We start from the raw sequence: 20,639 nt of genomic DNA, 5'->3' as shown, positions 1-20,639 counted from the left end.
CAAGAATCATCCAATCGGGTAATGAAATGTCTGTTAACTTTACAATTGGCGTGGGAAGGCGGTGCAGCACTGGGATGGATGTGTTGGGCAAACAATGGAAGGAGCGCAGAGGCGGGACGTCAGTGATAAAATCTCCAGGAATATGTCCAAGAGGATATGGCATCCCTACTGCTGAGTAAATGCAAAAGTGAAGCGACAAGTTGAGCTTTAGAGTGTTTGGCAGCAGCTTAAGGGGGTTTGGCAGATCTGCAACCAACATCACTAAAAAACAGATGATCTGGTCATTATCTCATTGCTGATTGTGGGATCTTGCTTTGCCCAAATTAGCTGCCGTGTTTCCTACATTACAACAGTGACTACACTTCAGAAGTTCTTCATTGGCTGTAAAGCGTTTTGGGACGCCCTGAGGTCGTGAAAGGCGCTATAATAAATGCAAGTTTTTTATATATATTAAAACCAAGTGCCCTCCTTGTTGAAAAATTGATAACCAGTTTCCCAATTTCCAGCAGCAACTGGCTGCAGTTCCTCGCGTTTCGTGTCCTCCAGCCTAGGGGGCAGCGGAGGCGGCAGCCGGTCAAACTCCCCAGAGCTGGAGCCGTCCGTCTGAGGGGAGTGCTTGGCGGAACAGCGTCGCCTGTAACCGGGAGCAGAGTTTGAAGGAGCTTCGGGGGCAGCGATGGGCGGCGGAGACCTTGTAAGTAATTATGAAGGGCGAGAGGACGCGGAGATTACCCCGGGGATAGGGATGGTGTTAGTGTTGCAATGTTAAATTTAGTTGGGAGGTTGAGGCCTACAGCAGCAGCCCAGCCCTTTAAACATGGAGAGGGGGAGGGGGAGGGGGAGAGGAGGAGGGGGAAGGGGGAGAGGAGGAGAAGGAGGGAGCGGTGGAGGAGGAGGAGGAGGAGGAGGAGAGGGAGAAGGAGGGAGCGGTGGAGGGGGAGGGGCGAGGGAGGGGGAGAGGAGGGGGAAGGGGAGAAAGAGGGAGCGGTGGAGGGGGAAGGGGAGAAGGAGGGAGAGGGGAAGGGGAGAAGGAGGGGAAGGGGAGAGCGGAGGAGGGAGACAGAGGAGTGAGAAGAGGAGAAAGGGGGAGAGGGAGGGAGAGAAGGGGAGACAGATGGATGGAGGGAGGGGGAGAGAGAGAGAAGGGAGCTGAGCAGTGATCAGCAAGAGTGGGACGAAGATAATTTTGGCAGTGACTGTCAAAATAAGCTACTATTCTTTTGTATTTTCTTTTCTATTTGTATCATCTCCTCAGGGATAACGATCAGGATTGGGAGTCATAGCTGATTTTACACTTGTAATTCTGGCCCACTGAGGCCGATTACAGCACCCCCACCCACCACTGCCCCGGCTCAGATCAACTAACTTGGCACAAATTTGGAATGAACCAGAGACCCTCCTGGTCTGTATGCCTGATCTACTCTCTGAGTTGTCAGGAGAATATCAGTGACTTTCAATCTTTGTTACTGGTTAAGTGGAGCTGTGTCTTGTGTTGTCTTCAGTGCTGGTGTTTGATTCAGTCAGACCAGCCTGTTGGATAACTTGTCTCGTGGATTTCCAAAGTGTATATTCTCGGTATTGTACATATGGAGATATGAAGTGAAAATAAAGATCAAGTGTACACTCGTGAGGTCACAGTGACCGAGTGATATCACAAGGAGATTTCCACTGGATTTTTTTTGGTGGTGGGGGGGGGGGGGGGTGGTGCTGACTGAGCAATATTTAAATTGCATTTATTTTAGTTGAAGGCCTTTTAATAGAATTAGAAAATGTTCTAACCAGGTTCAATATGTCATTAGGAATTCATTAAATTCTAATGTGAAATTTTCTGAGCTAAATTCAAGTTGCTAGCGCTCTCATCTTTGAGTCAGAAGTTTATGGGATCTTGGGACGTTTCACAACATTAAAGGCGCTATATAAATGCAAATTGTTCTTCTCTTCTCCCTGGACTCAAGCACATTATCTAGATTGCAACTCCAGTGCTACACTGAGGGAGTGTTGCACTTTTCAGAGGTGCTGTCTTTCAGATCAAACATTAAAGTGAGGTCCCCTACACCTGTTTAGGTGGACAACATAAAGGATCCCATGGAACTATTGTAAAAAGAGTATGGAGTTACACAGGGACAGGAGTAGGCCATTCAGCTCCTCAAGCCTGTTCCGGCATTCGATTAGATCATGGCTGATCTGTACCTCAACTCCATTTACCCACCTTTGCTCCATCTCCCTTGATTCCTCCCTCAACCAACACCAAAAAAAACCAGAATCAGGGGTCAATGATCTCGTTTGCTGTTTGTGGGACCTCATGTGCATTGACTAGGCAGCGAAAATGCCAGTTTTTGAGCCTATCTGAACAATAGCAATTCACTTGCAGTGGCCATTGATGCTTTCCTGAGAGCAGGGTGTGAGTCCTGCCTATCAGCTGTGGAGGTATCATGTTATGTGGATGAAGAAAGTGATGAAATTACAACAAAATTAGGGGGAAATTTGCCCTAAAAAGAAATCTAGTTTTTAAAAAAAGTCAAAATTCTTTTAAGCAAAATTAGTTCTTGTCCCAGTTAAACATTCGTCTTTTATTTTCATTTGTGTGAAATCGTGTTGATGCGTAAAACTAAATTAAGTGAAATTTCTTTCACCTGCCCCTTTCAGAATCTAAAGAAAAGCTGGCACCCACAGACATTGAAAAATGTTGAACGGGTGTGGAAAGCAGAACAGAAGCATGAGGCAGAAAAGAAAAAGATCGAGGAGCTTCAACGAGAGCTCCGCGAGGAGCGAGCTCGCGAGGAGATGCAGCGCTACGCGGAGGATACCGGTGCTCTGAAGTAAGTTGGTAGCGTTCTGGACGTGAAGCTTGGGTCCTGACTGCAAAATAGAGGATAAGAAGAGTGCGAAAAGAAAGAGCAATACTGTCATTGCAGTGATTTTACGGTAGTTTAAAATAACCAAACATTGTTGTGCATAATTTGCAACTGTAACACATGTTGAGGATTTAAAAATAATATTTAGCCCTTTGTCACATCCTGCACCCCAGTTTATCTGTGGTTCCTGATGCAACACCTAAAAAAGCCTTTTCTGGCTGTTTTGGGGGAAAAAAAGCTGCAGATGCTGGAAATCTGAAGTAAAAACACAAAAGTGTTGGAAATCTCCTGCAGGTGAGTCCAAGGAAGTTATGCTAAACCTTTAAAAAAAAACACTGGTTAGGCCCCACCTGGAGTATTGTGTCCAATTCTGGGCACCACGTTTTAGGAAGGATGTCAAGGCCTTAGAGAGGGTGCAGAAGAAATTTATTAGAATGGTACCAGAGATGTGGGACTTCAGTTATGTGGAGAGACTAGAGAAGCTGGGGTTGGTCTCCTTAGAGCAAAGAAGGTTAAGGGGAGATTTAATAGAGGCCTTCAAAATCATGAAGGGTTTCGATAGAGTAAATGAGGAGAAACTGTTTCCACTGGCAGAAGGGTCAGTAACCAGAGGACACAGATTTAAGGTAATTGGGAAAAGAAGCAGAGGGGAGATGAGAATTTTTTTTTAACGCAACAAGGTATGATCTGGAATGCGCTGCTTGAAAGGGTAGTGGAAGCAAATTCAATAATAACTTTCAAAAGAGAATTGGATAAATACTTGACTGGGAGAAAATTGCAGGGCTATGGGGAAAGAGCGGAGGGAGTGGGACTAATTGGAAAGCTCTTTCAAAGAGCCGGTACAGGCAAGATGAACCGAATAGTCTCCTGCTGTGCTGTAAGATTCTATGATTTTATGATCTTACATGACATATACTGGACACACAGTTGAATTGAATTGATTTATTTGGACTGCAGTATTATTTGACTGCATGACACAGTGGAACATTCTCTCTACATATAGAAAGCACTTTGAGAGTACCTAGAAGTAGCATAGCTACCTCCTTGGTATTTTTGTGTTGTAAGACTAATGTAGGGTTGACTTTCTTGCCTGTAGGAAGAAGTCAGATAGGCTTGATTGGATGTATCAAGGCCCCTGCAGTATGGTGAACAAGGAGGAATACTTGCTGGGTAGACCCATCGACAAGTATGCTACAGACAAGATGGTGGATGAGGAGTCTGGGCCTTCTTCTGACACTGGACTGCTACCTGGCTCTATTTTCTCAGCAACAGGGGCCAACTCTGCATTGGATATGGCTTCCAAAATACGGGAAGATCCACTGTTTATGATCAGGTAGGAAAACTTGTTCACTGTACTAGATTCATATCAACTAAAACTTGAAGTAAAAGCTAAGGTAGATGGACTGCCCAGTGTGGAACTAAGCTGTACAGACTAGGACGGGCCCAGGTTCAATCTGCTTGGACTGTGTTAATTAAGTCTGTGCTGAATTGGCTGATCTCAGCAGAACCATCATTACAGTCGACTCCTACTTTAAGGAAGAGGGATAAAAAAAAATCCAGGATTTCCTTTCCTGATTGCAGTTCGGTAATCTCTCCTAGACAGTGTTCCTATGTAGATGTCAGGATTGAGGGCTCTGCTGTGATGCTCTCCAGAGTCAAATAGTCTGCCAGAAGTCACTGTCTGGGTGCGCTCATTTAAAAAAAATGATCACTTGAGCTGCTGTCTGAGGGGCTATCTGCCAGCAGGTTGTTGCCTTCTTGAGAAAAAGGAAAGAGTTTTGAGGGGCAGGGTGGAAGAAAAGCCTTTGGTTACTAACATGCTGCACTGCGTGAGCAGGATGCACGTTCATACCTCTAATAATCTTTTGAGTTCTTGATCTCACTTAGCAGAGGCTTGGTACTTCCTCATGGAAGGGGAAGGAAAATTGGAGGGCAAGTCATCCATAGCGGCCAGTTGCAGAGTCTCATGGGCATAGGAGGCGGTCACCCCATTGGCCTCTGTGAAAATGATATAGGGAATGCGAGAGGTACAGGAGACCTCTGTTTCTCCCAGGTTGATCACTGCGGTATCTAATCCTCTTAACATTTTGACTTCATTAACAGAAAGTGTTTGTTGTGTTGATTTTTTTTTTAACTGGTTCTTTCAGGAAGCGTGAGGAGGAGAAAAAGAGAGAAGTTTTAACTAATCCCATGAAAATGAAGATGATCAGAGAAATAGTAAGTGGGTCTTCCTGTTTTACTCTGAGTCTTCAAACTTACAGCTAGCCATTCAGTGTCTTTGATTCAGTCACCTCTTCAATTCAAAGCAGAGATTGTACTTGAGCACTTTAAGGAGTATCCTGGAGTAAATTGGGCCAATCCGCTTCTAAAATTGCAAGAGACAAAAGGGAAAAAAAAACAAGAATGTGGTAAATCTGAAATGAAAATCAGAATTGGTAGCAATGCAAAGCAGGTCCTTGAGCAGCTAAAAGTGAAAGACAGATCAACATTTCAGGGGGGACCTCTTTGTCAGATCTCAGTTCTGATCAAGCGCCCCATCTGGAGCACTAACTTGTCCTTCTCTTTCAGGTGCTGATCGATCCGCTGTGCATTCTTTGACTTCAGTTTTAAAATTGCAATGTCACTGAGTGTTTGGGTGAATGTGAGCATGTCAGAAATTGGGAAAAATCATGAGTGGTTAGTCTCACTAGATTTCCAAAATCTCAACATATTTGCGGTCACATTTTGTGTCGTAAGGAGTGAAAATTGAACTCTCGCCCTGTACTGAGAACAGTTCTATGAATAACTGCAAGATGAGGCATTTTTCTGTATTTAATTTTTACATTTATTTCTTCCTGCCTCCATTTTTTTTTCACTCCTCCCCTCCTGAAGGCACTGACTTGTCCTGGTATATGGTTCCATTGCATTCAGCACTTTCCACAAGTGCTATTCTTCGCATGTGGATTTAGGCAGGGAAAGTGGGCAGGCTATTCAGTCACAGAGAGCATCACAGCCGCACCCAAACCTGTCCTCACCCGACACCCACATAATCCTGTCAGCTTTCAGGAGGGGGAGTCACAGCTGAGATCTGTTAACTCCGCACAGACCAGGGATTGAATCTGGGACATTTCTGATCTGTATGGCTGAGTTCCATACTAGGTTGTGCATTTACTGGCTGAGCAATCAGCGTGATTTCCTTTTGTTTGTTTTTTTAAAAATTGCTCTTTTTCTCAGCATTTTATTTAGCCAATCTACTGGATGGGGGCGCTCTTACAGGCCGTATTTAAAATAGGGTAAAGGGCTTTTATCACACACACATTGTAAATGAGAAATATCGTAACCACCTAATGCTCAAACAAAATACAAGCTCGAGTGTGAACTTTTGAGATCATAGACTGCAACAGTGCAGAAGGCGGCCATTTGGCCCATCGTGCCCGTGCCGGCTTTTTGAAAGATCTATCTGATTAATCCCACTCGTCTGGTCTTTCCCAGTAGCCCTGCAAATGCTCCCTTTCCTTTTTTTTGTTTTGAACATCTTAACCTTATTGCAGAAATTTGTTCTACTGAAACAGAAATAAGTTTATGACTGAACTTTTTTTTTTAAAAGCTGCAAAAGAACCTGGATAAGACTGGTAAAAAGAAAAAAAAGGACAAGAAAAAGAAGCACAAGAAACATCGACACTCCAACTCCAGTGATAATGAGCAGCAAAAAGCAAAGTACAGTATCTTAGTAATAAGTGAATATATCGGCCTCCAACTGAGTTGAAGGAGTATCATGCATTCCATTATTCTAATCACATAACTCTCATTGATAGTGATATGGTACCTTACCACATCTCTCAAACATCTCAGTGCTTCACATACAATGAATTACTTTGAAGTGCTGTGACTCTTGTTACGTAGGCACACGTGGCAGCTGTTTTGTGCACAGCAAGATCCCACATACAATTCGATGGAAGGATCAGTTGATTTGTTTTTGATAGTGTTGGTTGAGGGAGGAATGTTGGAAAGCTACCTGCTCTCTTTGAATAGGGTCATGGAGTCTTTAAGTCCACCTGGAACAGGTAGACAGGACCTTGGTAGACAGGACCTTGGTTTAACATTTCGTCTTAAGGTCAGCACTTCTGTCAATTCAGTACTCCCTCAGTATTATACTGAAGTGTCCACCTAGATCATGAGCACAAGTGGGGCTTGAATCCAAGGCAAGAATGCTATCAACTGAGCGAAGCTGATACAATAACTTGCATATAAGCTGTAGTGACGAGGACAGCCCTCGATACAATCCCTATGTCCTAGGTTAGCTGATCTGAGCCTGGAAGGCAATGGCAGAAGTGCTATAACTGGTCTTGACATTCCTGGAATGAGGAATAAGAAAAATAAACCAGAATCCTTGCCGCTGGAACATACTTGGTGCTGGAACATGCATGTGTTGGACCTCCAGTGAGAACAGGATCAGCTGAGGGTGCGTGCCATGATTGTCATAGTGTCCCACACTCAAGTATGCAAAGCAGATACTTGGTGAGGGGAAGAGGGGGTAGCCAAGAGCTATTCATCCAAATATATCAGAATCTTCAGGAGAGGAAGGGAGAAAATTGAGTGTGGGGGTTAAATATTTATTCTCTTGTAACTCGTTGTTCATTTCAGTAAGCCAGTTAACTGCATACCCTGGTTAATACTTGTGTCCCTAAACCATCACATAGTTTCCCAAAATGGCTACTTGTAGATTTTGAACAGTCACGTGGACTTTTATTTCCTAACTTTTAAAAAATTATTTTTTGCTTTTTCTCTTCCCTGAAAGCATTGATTTCTTGCTGAGGTACAGTCCCACAGGCACTGGCACCCCCCCCCCCCCCCACCTCAGCTACTTTACCCAAAGGTCCCATATTGTAGCATGAGTCTTGACAGTCGATGTTGGCTGGTTGTTCAACATGAGGGACATCACTGCCAAGCCAAATTCTGGCATTCACATAGACGTTGCAATATATTCCCATTTATGACCCATGTTATTGAAAGCTGGCTGTGGGGAAAATAATGACCTGGATGAAGGAACGCCTCAAACAAATGATGTAAAAAGACCCCTTTCCCTCTATTTGATCAGAAGTAAAATTAATCTTTTCTTTACTAGTGGGGCTTAAGTTTGGGCAAGTTTGCATTGAAATAATTTTTTAAAAATTGCATTCTTACTATAAAAAGGGTAAACATTTGCTGTTTTTTTTCTGTATTGCAGGAGGCATGAAAAGGCTACAAGTCCAACATCTACATCCGTTCAAAAGAAAATACCTGGGTATGGTTTAAAGGTTTGTCTTCATAGATCTTGGCTGTTTCTAAGACTATAGGACTTTTTTCTTAAGTGTGCCCAGAATACAGGTATTTGCTATTGAAATGGAAAGCACGCGAGTGCCACAGTGTAGGCTTCTCGTTGTAACAATTTGTGATCTTTGGATTGTTGCTTCTAATTCTCTAACTGAGGTTACTAATCACAGCCATTTTAAATTTTAAGAATGGATCCCCTATTAAAATTGCAGTGCTCAAAGGCTTTGTAATCTTAACTGTGTGTAAATCTGTATTTTACTAAAACTATTTCATGTCGCACAATAGATGTGTTAGGTGGCATATTAAATCTGTCAGTAGCAGAAAACAAATATAAAGCATCATGCTTTTCTGATTGGCTCAAATAAGCAACTTAACCATTCCGATTCACTGAAATACAGATCAGCAAAGATCCTACAGAAAAGCAACTGATTCAAGTGCTGTAATCATCTCAGTCAGTTTACTTTTCCAATGTGGTTCCATCTGCCACTTTAATTTCTGTCCAGCTGACTATATAGCTCTATAAATAATATTTATAACTTGGCAAACAGGTAAAAAGAAAAACTCACTAAAATCATTAAGCTTACCCACGTAGTTGACTGTAGGGTACTCAACATTCCTACGCTGCCATTTCGTTCCAGATGTCTACCTGTATCTCAATTACCTAGGACTTCTTATCCTTTCTTCCCCTGGCCTTTCTTTCCCTTTATTTGCTCTTTTCTCTAGAAAAGGGAAGGCTGAGGGGTGACCTGATAGAGGTTTTTAAGATTATGAAAGGGTTTGATAGGGTAGACGTAGAGAAGATGTTTCCACTTGTGGGGAGAACAAAACTAGGGGCCATAAATATAAGGTAGTCACTAATAATACCTGAGAATGTGGAACTTGCTACTACAAGGAATAGTTGAGGCGATTAGCATAGATGCATTTAAGGGGAAGCTGGATAAACACATGAGGGAGAGGGGAATAGAAGGATATGCTGATAGGGTTAGATGAAGAGGGATGGGAGGAGGTTCGTGTGGAGCATAAAACCAGCATAGACCAGTTGGGCCAAATGGCCTGTTTCTGTGCTGTACATTTGTGTAATGTTTCTCCAGTTCCTTTTTATAAAAAAAAACTTCTGCTTTTCCAATTCTTCTGCACTCCCATTCTTTAAAAATAATACAGACAGTCCTACACACTAACTGTGAGACATTGTATTCTGATGAGTAAAAAGTTTTAAGGGCCAATATCAGGCACTTTGTTGTACCTGCAAACCTCTGTATTGCGCTGCTGCTTGCAGAGAAACTTCTCAGTAACAGAAAATACCCACTAATTCATCTCAGGATGTGCCTATGAAGAATTGTTCTCCAGCTGACCTCAGCTTATGCCTGCTTTAAAGGGACAGACTAGCTTATGCACATCCCCTCCTTAGCAGCAGAATAGTACATTGCTCTCACACCTTACAAAGCACTGCATCCTCCTCCTTACTGTGAGCAATGGCATAGGAGATTTATTGAGGAAAAAGCGAACACAAAGTCTAGATACAAGTTTTTTTTCCCCCCCACCCCACCCTTTCTCTGAGCAAAGGTACCAGAGATCAACAGGTATATATTAAATCTAATTGCTAAGTATATTGCTTCCTCTCTACTATTCTCATCGGACTGTTCCATGAATGTTCTGGGTTAAGCCTCAGCCATGCTCCATGTCTTTAACTCACATTTTTCGTCAGCAGTATGGCTGAAAAGAGTAGGGAAACAATATTTTGATTGCTTTCAGTTCGTGCTGAAAGAGAATAGGTTTGCAGTTCCAGTCAAAGGGAAGTAATTATAGAAGGAAGAGAAACGTAATAATTACACGAGTACTGGGATAAGGGAGAAAAGTCCTTCAATCTTGAGTTTGGAATCAAGGTTTAGTGCAAAGATCTGGGAACTTTGGAGCACTTGTGATTGTTGATTTTACCCTGCTCAGCACGGTTGGGAGGGCTAGGTGATGGGAAGCACTAATCATTGATTTACAAGGCAACATCCTCAGCCTTATCAGAATTTAGTGACCAGGTTTAGGAACCTGCTATTTTGTCCTTGCGTATTATTGATCTTTAGACGTTAGGATGATTCCTTCTGTAATCCTGTTCCCGTTTGCCGTGCAGATGAAAGATTCTCACAGGATTAACCATCGACACAGTTCCCCGTCCTCTGACCAAGCAAAAGCATCTCATAAGAACAGACCCAGGTCACGTTCACGGAGCCGCTCCCGGTCAGTCTTACAGCAGTCTCACAGGGCCATCAGACGCGAAGATTCACGGGATAGAAGATCCAGATCGACATCTCGATCACCTCCAAGACACTCGAAATTGCATTCGCAGTGAGTATATATTTTTTTATTTCACCCACTTTGTTTTTACAAAGATTTTCCTGCCCTTTTTCCTCTTCTGCTCCTGAAATTGCTGACCCGTGCTGCGATACGGTTTCGCGGCCAGCTTGCCTCAATGGCTATTCTTCCAAGTACGAGCCGAGACGGTGAGTGCTGGCAGACTATTCAACTGTGGAAGGCATCAAGGCGGAGCCTGGAGCTGTACTCGCCTTATGGCCACACATGCACAGTTTCCAGCACTGACTAATAATCAGGAGCAGGTTTTCAACCTAGCCCAGGGGTGCTGAGGCAAATTGTAGTGCTCCTGCTGCTGCCCAAGCGACTCACCACAGTCCAGGAATTCAAACTGGGATTTTCCTTCTCTATGAAAGAAAGACTTGCATTTATTTAGCGCCTTTTACGACCGCGGGACATCCGAGGCGCTTTGCAGCCAATTAAGTACTTTTGAAATGTAGTCACTGTTGTAATGTGGAAAACGCAGCAGCCATTTTGCACACAGCAAGGTCCCACAAACAGCATTGTGATAATGACCAGATAATCTGTTTTTAGGTGTTGGGTGAAGGATAAATATTGGCCAGGACATCGCAGAGAACTCCCCTGCTCTTCTTCGAAATAGTACCATGGGGATCTTTTACATCCAATTGAGAGGGCAGACAGGGCCTCAGTTTAACATCTCATCCAAAAGACGGCACCTCCGACAGTGCAGCACTCCCTCAGTACTGCACTGGAGTGTCAGCCGAGATTTTGTGCTCAAGTCCCTGGAGTATGACATTGTGCCCAATACTACCCCAGACCATGAGCCAGTGGAGGAGCTCTTAAAGACCATTTCTAATGACATTTTATTTTTGAAGGTACTCTGATAAAAAGGGAAATGACCAAGCACGAAACTCATCCCCAAAGAGAGAAGGGTACCAGAGGAGACCTCATCCCAATCAGTCAAGGTATTGAAACAGTAGTTCCATAGAAATGGGTGGATGGATTTAACTTCAAAATAATTTGTTAGAGATTCATCAATAAAAGGATTATTCATGATTGTTTATTGAGTATTTGAAATGGAGAAAGAGTAATAAAAAGATAAAAGGTATAACTTGTCTCAGTGACCAAAAAAAGCAAGTAAAGAAACACTGCTGAGGTAAGATGTTAAATAGCAGCAAATGCCAGGCTGCTAAAACAGTAACAGGTATAATGGATTACAAGTTAACACAAGCCCTAAGTCGAGTGAAAAAGCAGTGAAACACCAAGTTTTGCTTTTATTTTTATTCTTTGTTTCTCTGCTTATATTCATTTTTTCTTTCTTTTCAAATGTTCTATAATGTGCTTGATTTTTTTTTGATGTCTCTCCTGACCAATAATCCCCTCTGAGAAGCCTTTAAGATAATTTACTATGATGGAAACTGAAATGCAGTTGTGAGAAAAATGAAATGCAAAACCTTCAGCAAGCAGCATTTTTGTGTTTTTGCATTGAGAAAGAAAGATAAATATTTTAATTTTAAGATTATAACAAGCAAAAATCAAATTTATGCATAAAAGGTGGTAAAATAATCTTGACTACATGTTAATCTTTGGTTTAGTTAAGAGGTTTTAATATAGTTTAGGTGTCAGAATTGTTGTGGTAAAGTAAAACTTTCCAATAGCTAAGGAGAATATAGGTATTTTTACAGGAGTGCAGCTGATAGCAGATGTCCCATTCTCACTTTGCCAGTTAAACCCCCCAGTGCTGTCAGCCCCATCTGTCTGGTACAGTGGGCCTGCAAATCAGCTGATATTATTACGGCTAGCATTTGCGCTAAAGTGCAATTAGACAGTCTACAAGCCGATGTGATCTCGGTTTAACATCTCTTTTGAAGGATGGCGTCTCTGATAATGCAGCACTCCATCAGTTCTGCACTGTGGTGTCAGACTAGCTCATGTGCCCAATTCCCTGAGTGGGGCTTGAACCCACAATCTCACTGAAGTAGTGTAAAAGCACTTTTCAAAAGCCTCAGGAGATGGAAGAAAACGGGTGTAGGTGAAATAAGAAAAGTACTGGAAACACAAATCCGATCAATCAACATCTGAAAGAATGCTTTGGCTGTGACCTTTCATCAAAGCTTTCAGGACTTTAACCCATTCTTCCTTTCATGCTAGCTGACCTGCTGTGTATTTCCACAATTTTTACTTTTTATTTTAGATTCCCAACGTTCACTTTGTTTCCACCTGCAACTGATGTAAGTGTGAAGGTTGTCTTAGCTCGTGGTGGCTGGAGAATCTTGTAATCTGTTTCCTGATAGGATTCATCCTCTCCCTTTTTCCAGCAGTGGCCGAGGTCACTGCCTTGCAGCTTTCTGTTTTCTTAGTTTTCTGTCTTGACGTTTTTAGATATTAAAATATACTCACAGGTGTCTTTCTCTCCAGGAAACCTGTCTTATGGCTGACACCAACTATTTTTGCTAATATTCAAAGAATCACAGAATGATACCGCACAGAAGGAGGCCGTTCAGCCCATCGTGCCTTCTCTTTGGAAGGTCCATCCAATTAGTCCCACACCCCTGCTCTTTCCTCATAGCCCTGCAAATTTTTCCCCTTCATGTATTTATCAAATTCCTTTTTGAAAATTGCTATTGAATCTGCTTCCACCACCCTTTCAGGCAGGACGTTCCAGATCATAACATTAAAAAAAATTTCCTCATGTCACTTCTGGTTCTTTTGGCAATTACCTTAAATCTGTATCTTCTGGTTACCGACCCTTCTGCCGCTGAAAGCAGTTTCTCCTTATTTACTCTATCAAAACTCTTCGTGATTTTAAACACCTCTATCAAATCTCCTCTTAACCTTCTCTGCTCTAAGGAGAACAATTGAGAGAGCTGGATTGATTTCTGTTGACAAGGGATTGAGAGCTGTAGAGACATCAACGGTGCTGCTTCATGTGTTTTCAGGGGACGTAGAGGAAGGAATTTAGTGCCCCTTAAAGTAGGGGATCAACAAATGATGGGAGTCCATAATAGAATAATCAGACATGGGGAGTCTGAAGAGGGTAGGCTTGATTAGTTGAGTGGTTTTTGCTTGCTTTGGACCGGAGGGAAATATGCCCCTTGTGTGTAGCCATTTACATTTGCCAGCAAGCCGTCTGTCAACAGTGAGGTACTTCAGTGCCATGTATGTACTATGATTTTACAGAAAACTTTCGGCAGAGGAGCTGGAACGCAGGCGGCTGGAGATGATGGAGAATGCAAAATGGAGTGACGAGGCTCGCCAGCATAACATCAGACAGTACAAAGAGGAGGAACAAAGGGAGCGAGAACTGGAGAAAAAGGATACTGGAGAAGGCAAATTCCTACAGTAAGTATTAAGCGGATTGTAGCATTGCATTCTGTCCATTAAATTGTACTTGTAAGTGGTTCTTGTCAACCCCTTGATTTTCACTTTTTATGGAGTTGTAACTGTTTTTGATGTGCCCATGCTGGCTGTTTTGGCCCGCATCTCAATTTTCTCCCCTCATCTTCTGAAGCCATGTTGGGATAGGGCTCCTTGTGTACCAGGTGCCCTCTGGTCCGATGGCCCGGTGGTCATTCTTCATGTATCAGGCAGTGAATGTTGGCAAGCTGTTTAATCCTGGAGGGCAGCACAGCCGAGCTTGATCCAGTCTTTGTCCAATACCCATCTGCACACACTCGCCAGCAAGGGGGGCACGAGAAAGCGAGCAGGAAAGTGCAGCATGCTGATTTCCCACTCCGTGCCTCAGGGCCTGAGGCCAATCTCAGCTCCCCTAACTCAGCACAGACCAAAATCAAACCTGGAAGCTTTGTGTGGATCCATTCCAACTGGGCAGTTCATTTACCAACTGCGGACTGTCTGTCATTTTTAAACAAGTGACAGAAAATAGATTGTGCTAAAGGGGCTGCGTTGTACAGGTTTATGTTTTCTGTATATGTGCTTAAATTGTTTGTAGTGATGCTTATGGTAGTATGCAGGTACTGTATATAGTTTCATACAGGAGTCTCTGTGTATCCATGCTCCCCGATTACGAATGGGAATTTGATTTGTTTTTTTTCTGTGAATTCGTTAACAAAGTTCATGTGTAATTTCACGTTTGGAATTATCTCCCCTACTCGCAGGTCGGATCCTGTGAGCGCAAAGGAACAGATTGATTTGGTCGTTTTGCTGCTTCCCTTTCCTTCTCCAACCCAGAATTGTTTTAAGTTACATCTGCACAGCAGAACATTCACAAAAGAGAGCACAGTGAGCACGATTCTCAAGTGCTGCTGATGAAGGTCTCAGCAACTGAATTACATTACCTATACGCTGATAATTAAAGAGTTAAATTACAGGAGTGAAAGGAGACATAAAGCTTAGCAAACACAGCAGTTCTGAAATTTGGGAATTATATTGTGAAACAAATACATGAAAATCACTAATTTTATTTAAACCACATGTAGATAGTCAGGGTATAATTGCTTTGTGTTATATATTTCATTTCAGGTGTAGTTAAAACCTATTAATCGGCGTGCTCCAGTGAAGTGGGATCATCCCACTCTTAGCTTGTGCCCAGTAAATCCAACTATCTTATTAAAAATTTTACACCTGCACGCACATCTCCTCTACAAACCCGTATAATGGAAACTGCCTATGTAAACTTGTCACGCTGTAATTACACCCTTCTGTCAGTAGTAGTGTTGTAGTATCAGTTTTGCATTTCCCAGCTCCTAAGCCTGTACTGCAGAGAAATTCCTATGCTCCAACCAGCTCTAGTTTTCTTCCCAAATCGCCCTATGTTTTACAACAAAAAAAACTGTAAAAATTATATAAAAATGAGAGCAGAATCTCTGACTTTAAAATGGAGTTTGAATCACATCTGTACATCCTGGTCCAGTTATTCCCTGCCCTCAAACCCTGCTTCACCTCACAACTGTGCTCAGTCTTGACTCCCTGTGTGCAACTCCACGAAAGATCGACTAGTACTCATGTAAATACACTGAGCATAATAGCGGTGGGTGATGTGATAGTACAGTGCTCTAGAACAGCAACATATTCCAGCACTGGGGGCCGGGGCGCCCATGCACGGTTGCCTTGGACTAATGTTGCACATCTTCCTAGAGACCAACTAAAGAAACTGCATTGTCCTGGGGAAAAGAATTGGAGGGGGAGGAGGGTGCTTGGAGGGTAATATTTTCAACTTGCCTGTTATCAAGGATCAGGGGTTCTCCACTTGAATCTCAAGGATTGTCTTGTAGTGTCAGCTGTGGCTCAGTTAGTTGCACTCTCGCCACTGAGTCGGAAGATTGAAGGCTCAAGTCCCACTCGAGAGACTTGAGCACAAAATCCAGACTGTCGCTTCACTCCAATACTGAGGGAGAGCTGCACAGTCGGAGGTGCCGTCTTTCGGATGAGATGTTAAATGGAGGACCTGTATGCCCCCTCAGGTGGACGTAAAAGATTCCATGGCACTATTTCAAAGAAGAGCAGGGGAGATCCCCCCCAGTGTCCTGACCAATATTTATCCCTCAACTAACACTTAAAAACAGATTATATGGTCATCATCACATTGCTGTTTGTGGGACCTTGCTGTGCGCAAATTGGCTGCCATGTTTCCTACATTACAACAGCGACTACACTTCAAAAGTACTTCATTGGCTGTGAAGTGCTTTGGGATGTCCTGAGGTCGTGAAAGGCGCTATATAAATGCAAGTCTTTCTTTCAAATAACCACAACTCCTAAACAGCGTTTTAATCCCAGTGTGTGAACACTCGTACCTACAGTGCATTCTCCTGTAAGTGTCCTGTCACAAAGCTGTACAGTGACTTCACAAAATGTATATTTAGATTTGCTTATGGAAATTTTTTTAAAATTCACTTTTTTAAAAAGAAGCTACTTATTTTGTCACTAAAAATATTTGTGGTTTCCAGACTTCACCACACACTGTTTTTAGAACAGGTGTTTATTTTTATAATTTTGTTTCTTGCAGCAAAATGAAGCTAGAAAGCACTGCAATTTCTTCATTAGAAGATCGTGTGAAACGCAACATTCATTCCCTTCAGCGGACATCCGCAGCCCTGGAGAAGAACTTCATGAGGAAGTGAACTGGGCCGTACAATATGAACAAGAAAGGAGACACCCCCCAGGGAGGGAAGAGAGCCTAGAAAAAAATGGCAGCTACCGATTTTGCCTTTTCTTGTACAAAGACTGACAAAAAAAAAGTGTTAGGACCTAGAAATCAATGTTACTCAGGGAAATGACTTGATTCCACAGGGAACCACTCGTTCAAATTGGTTTTGCCCCCCTCCCAAATTCCCTACCTGTGATCAATCGCAACCAAAGATGTTTGGTCCAAATGATAAAGGTGCCAATACAAAAGGGATAAAGGCCAATAGAATTACCCTACTTGTACCCTGGAACTTGTCACAGCTGAATCTCCCGTGGCATAGCCCGTGGTTTATCTGGGGTCAGGAACAGAGTGAGGATGTTTAGATGTTAACCTGGGCTGTCCCTTTAAGGCCATCACTTTTAAACTGCTGAGGTAAATCAGAGGGAAGTTGTAACTGCTTGTAAATTCTAGGCTGTTAGTTCAAAAAAAATTAATTTGCTTATGTGACACCTGGAGTGTGACAGATACCCCCTAGATGCAAGAGTTTTGTATATAGACTAGCAAATTACTGTGGTGTTACCCACTGTCAGTTGATGAATATGTTTCTTTTGTATATACTGTAATGAGATGATGACTGAATTGGGAAAGAGACATCAGAAACTCACTCCAGACAGCTGACCAGAACTGACAACTACATCGTAACAGTTGACAAGGCAAAATTAAATGGAAAATGTTGACATAGCAATTTTACAATAGGAAATGTAGACAAAAAAATGTTACCAAAGGTCTTGACATCAGGAAGTAAGATGTGTGGACAGGAAGTGTGTGTCCTATGCAAGATGGTTAATAATATCTAGATAGATCTAGATATACACTCATTTTGTGATTTTAAAACAAAAATTATTCTCCTTTCCTCAACCAGTAGGTGAATTTCACCCCTCTTTCCCCCCCCCCCCCCCCCGACTGTTTTTGATTCCTGGAACTTAACCCTCCCCCACCTCCAGTAGCCTAGGTTAGATTGAGGAATTGCATGCCAATCTGCCATCATACCACTCGCCACAAGAGTTTAACCTGTTACTTGCCGTACGTCACTGGGTTTAGTGAAGTTATGGGCAACCAGCTGAGCAGAACCTGCCTTGTGTTACGATCACCCAGCATTCTTCTCCCACAGGTGTAAGTACCTTGTCCAGGTAATTATATTTTGGCCGGCTACGTGACCTGAACTTGATACTGCCATCACCTGATGTCCACACATTCCAGCAGGAGTCAATGCAACAGTGGGGAAACCTGGCTTATTGTTTTTTTTCCCCCCTCTCTCCAGCCCAGCAGTGCTGAGGTTGATTGTATCACCCCATCTGCTGCCCTGCCTGAGATCAGCTAAATCAGTGCAGACCAGGTATTGAACTTGGCAGTATTCGTGTTCTGAATGACTACTACACCAATCGGTGCACGTATGCACTGAGCCACTAGGGAGCGAAGGACCGAATTTTACTGAACATTGTTAATGCGATTCTGCTTTCCCAACTTGTATATCGTGTAAATAATTACCAAGAATTGTATTCGGTTACCTGAAGCATATCTTGACTAGTACGACATCTTTGATCTGCACAAATTAATCTGTAAAAAAACCATGTGTGGTTGGTGATTTGTTTGATACTTTTTATTAAGGCTTGTGTATAATGCTGAGCATGTTTAAAAACAAGTGAAATTTTATTAGCAAATAAGTTTCTAATTTCATGGTTATTTTGTACATTTCAAAATATAGTAAAACCATTTTCAGACTGGGTATTAATTTTAAAATCTTTTTATTCAGTTGGTGAGTTAAAATGTGTAGTCTTACAATCATATATTCTAATGGATGGTATAAACGTTCAGTGCACAAAATACAGAGTGAGGGGAGTGAGCCTTATGGATGCTCCAAAGGAACTGGTTCAATTGAGTGGTATTAGCATCTAGATGTCCTGTATCACAAATGTTCCTCAGCTATGGTAAAAGGACTGGTGGTGCTCAATTTGCAACTGTCAAGCAGTCTTTGGCTATGTTAGAGGACAGTTTCCTGAATCTGCAATAGGAAGAGAGGATTCGAATAATACAACATGGAAGGAGGCCATTCAGCCCATCATGCCTATGCCGGCTCTTTGAAAGAGCTATCCAATTAGTCCCACTCCCATGCTCTTTCCCCATAGCCCTGCAAATATTTTTTCAAGTATATATCCAATTCCCTTTTGAAAGTTACTATTGAATCTGCTTCCACCACCCATTCAGGCAGTGCATTCCAGATCATAACTCGTTGCATAAAAAAAAAATTCTCATCTCCCCTCTGGTTCTTTTACCAATTACCATAAATCTGTGTCCTCTGGTTACCGACCCTCCTGCCAGTGGGAACAGTTTCTCCTTATTTACTCTTATCAACACCCCATATAATTTTAAACACCTCCATTAAATCTCCTCTTAACCTTCTCTGCTCAAAGGAGAACAATGCCAGCTTCTCTAGTCTCTTCACGTAACTGAAGTCCCTCGTCCCTCATCCCTGCACCCTCTCCAAGGCCTCGCCATCCTTTCTAAAGTGCCCAGATTATTTACCATAATGCTGTGAATTTCCAAAAACTGCAGCAAAATCAATTGTTTTCAAGCAAAAGAAGGAAAATAGTCATTGGAGTAAAACAGTTTTAATTCCTTGTGAAGGGCTAAAACTCAAATTTAACAAATAAAACTCAAATAATTTCTAGGACTAAAATGCTGATAGTCCCCAGTATTTGGAACAGATGTTTGAATTTTCTTGAGTCCTGTGAGAAGTGAAAAACAATTAAGATTTTTTTTAAGAAAGTAAAATATTGGAAAAAATCCTGGAAAAAAACTAGAATGAAAATATGGAAAGAAAAAAAATGAAATTTTTGACATTTTTATCTCCCAAGATTTCTAAAATTTGGGAACAAAACACTAGACCAAGATTAAATTTCTGTTTAAGACTATAACAGAATTAAATGCTTGCAATTTTTGTGATGTGGACACATCTCAAAACACTTCACATAGTGAATTATTTGTATATTTCAGCGATAAACTGCTTTAAAATAAGACAAAATCCGAGATCCAGGAGCAAGAAAAATTCTAATTATTTCCAAGGCTAAAACACTGATCAATTAGCAGCTAGATGTCGAAACAGCTCCCTTGTCATTACAAGTTTATGTATTGAAACTGGAGAGCCTTTTATTAATCACTGAGGAGAACAGTTCACGTGGCACAAACCTGCTCCGAAATGAAGTAATCATTTATCGTTGGATGGGAGAGGGCCAGTTTTGGGACCATGCATAATTTGGACAATTATCAGATGTGCAAGAAGAAATTATTGTCCCTCTCAATGCATTTAATGAACTGATATTTTCTCCTGTGTATTTTTCTTAAGCTGACTTGATTATATTTACTGAATTCTTGTCACTATTGATTATCTCCCTTGATCTTTGCCCTCAGTGTCTCCACCTGCCTTTTCCCATCCTTGATCTCTGACCTTCAGTGTCTCCCTCTGGCATTTATTTTCCAGTTTCACACTATCTTCCATTATCTGTCTCCGACCTCGTTTGTTCTTTCCTCATGCAGAGCCAACTCTCATCAATGTTGCAGCGCCAGACGACATCAGTCTGGTACAAGTAGCCAGCGTCTCAACCTGCAGAGTCTGCAGTACAGAGAAACTAGTGTTTCAAATATCAGCTGGTGTAGTTTACTTGATGCTGCAAACCTTATTTTAACAGCGCGCAAGCCAAAAATTACATTTTGTTAAGCAAACAGGATGGTGGGGGTGATTTCCTCCACCCTCTCCCGGTGGCTTAGAAATGGTAGCCAGTGAGTTGCTGACCCGTCCAACAACGTTTTGTATTTCTTTAGGGCTTCTCATATACAGAAAGTGTTTATAGAGCAGAAAGGTTCCAGGTTTGATGCTTGGTCAGTGCTGAGTTAGCTCATCTCAGCCACGATGCAATAGGGACAATCCAAATGCTTTTGTCAGACCTGGATTCTGCACTCCTCCAATTCTGGCCTTTTGCACATCCCCGATTTTCATCCGCCGTTGGCGGTCGTGTCTTCAGCTGTTT

General features: G+C 42.2%; 1 protein-coding gene across 1 annotated transcript; it reads left to right on the top strand.

The window, feature by feature from the left end:
- The first annotated feature begins 584 nt into the window (after nucleotides 1–584).
- cwc25 (CWC25 spliceosome associated protein homolog) lies at nucleotides 585–18,340 on the top strand. The gene is made up of 10 exons (XM_067968789.1): nucleotides 585–694; nucleotides 2,647–2,819; nucleotides 3,952–4,188; nucleotides 5,003–5,072; nucleotides 6,442–6,551; nucleotides 8,062–8,131; nucleotides 10,270–10,484; nucleotides 11,345–11,434; nucleotides 13,650–13,811; nucleotides 16,435–18,340. Exons 1-10 carry the CDS (start codon nucleotides 677–679, stop codon nucleotides 16,547–16,549), a joined length of 1,260 nt encoding a protein of 419 aa, XP_067824890.1. The 5' UTR covers nucleotides 585–676; the 3' UTR covers nucleotides 16,550–18,340.
- The last annotated feature ends 2,299 nt before the right edge of the window (nucleotides 18,341–20,639 follow it).

This window comes from Heptranchias perlo, chromosome 30 (assembly GCF_035084215.1).
Source record: "Heptranchias perlo isolate sHepPer1 chromosome 30, sHepPer1.hap1, whole genome shotgun sequence".
NCBI classification, from domain to species: domain Eukaryota; kingdom Metazoa; phylum Chordata; class Chondrichthyes; order Hexanchiformes; family Hexanchidae; genus Heptranchias; species Heptranchias perlo.
The sequence above is the reverse complement of the archived record's forward strand: the minus strand, read 5'-3'. Positions and strand labels throughout refer to the sequence as shown.

Excerpts from the sequence above, each read along its gene's own strand:
- cwc25 (XM_067968789.1), top strand. Across the intron at positions 5,073-6,441 it reads TGAAGATGATCAGAGAAATA|CTGCAAAAGAACCTGGATAA; the intron begins GTAAGTGGGTCT and ends TTTTTTTAAAAG. Across the intron at positions 6,552-8,061 it reads AATGAGCAGCAAAAAGCAAA|GAGGCATGAAAAGGCTACAA; the intron begins GTACAGTATCTT and ends TCTGTATTGCAG.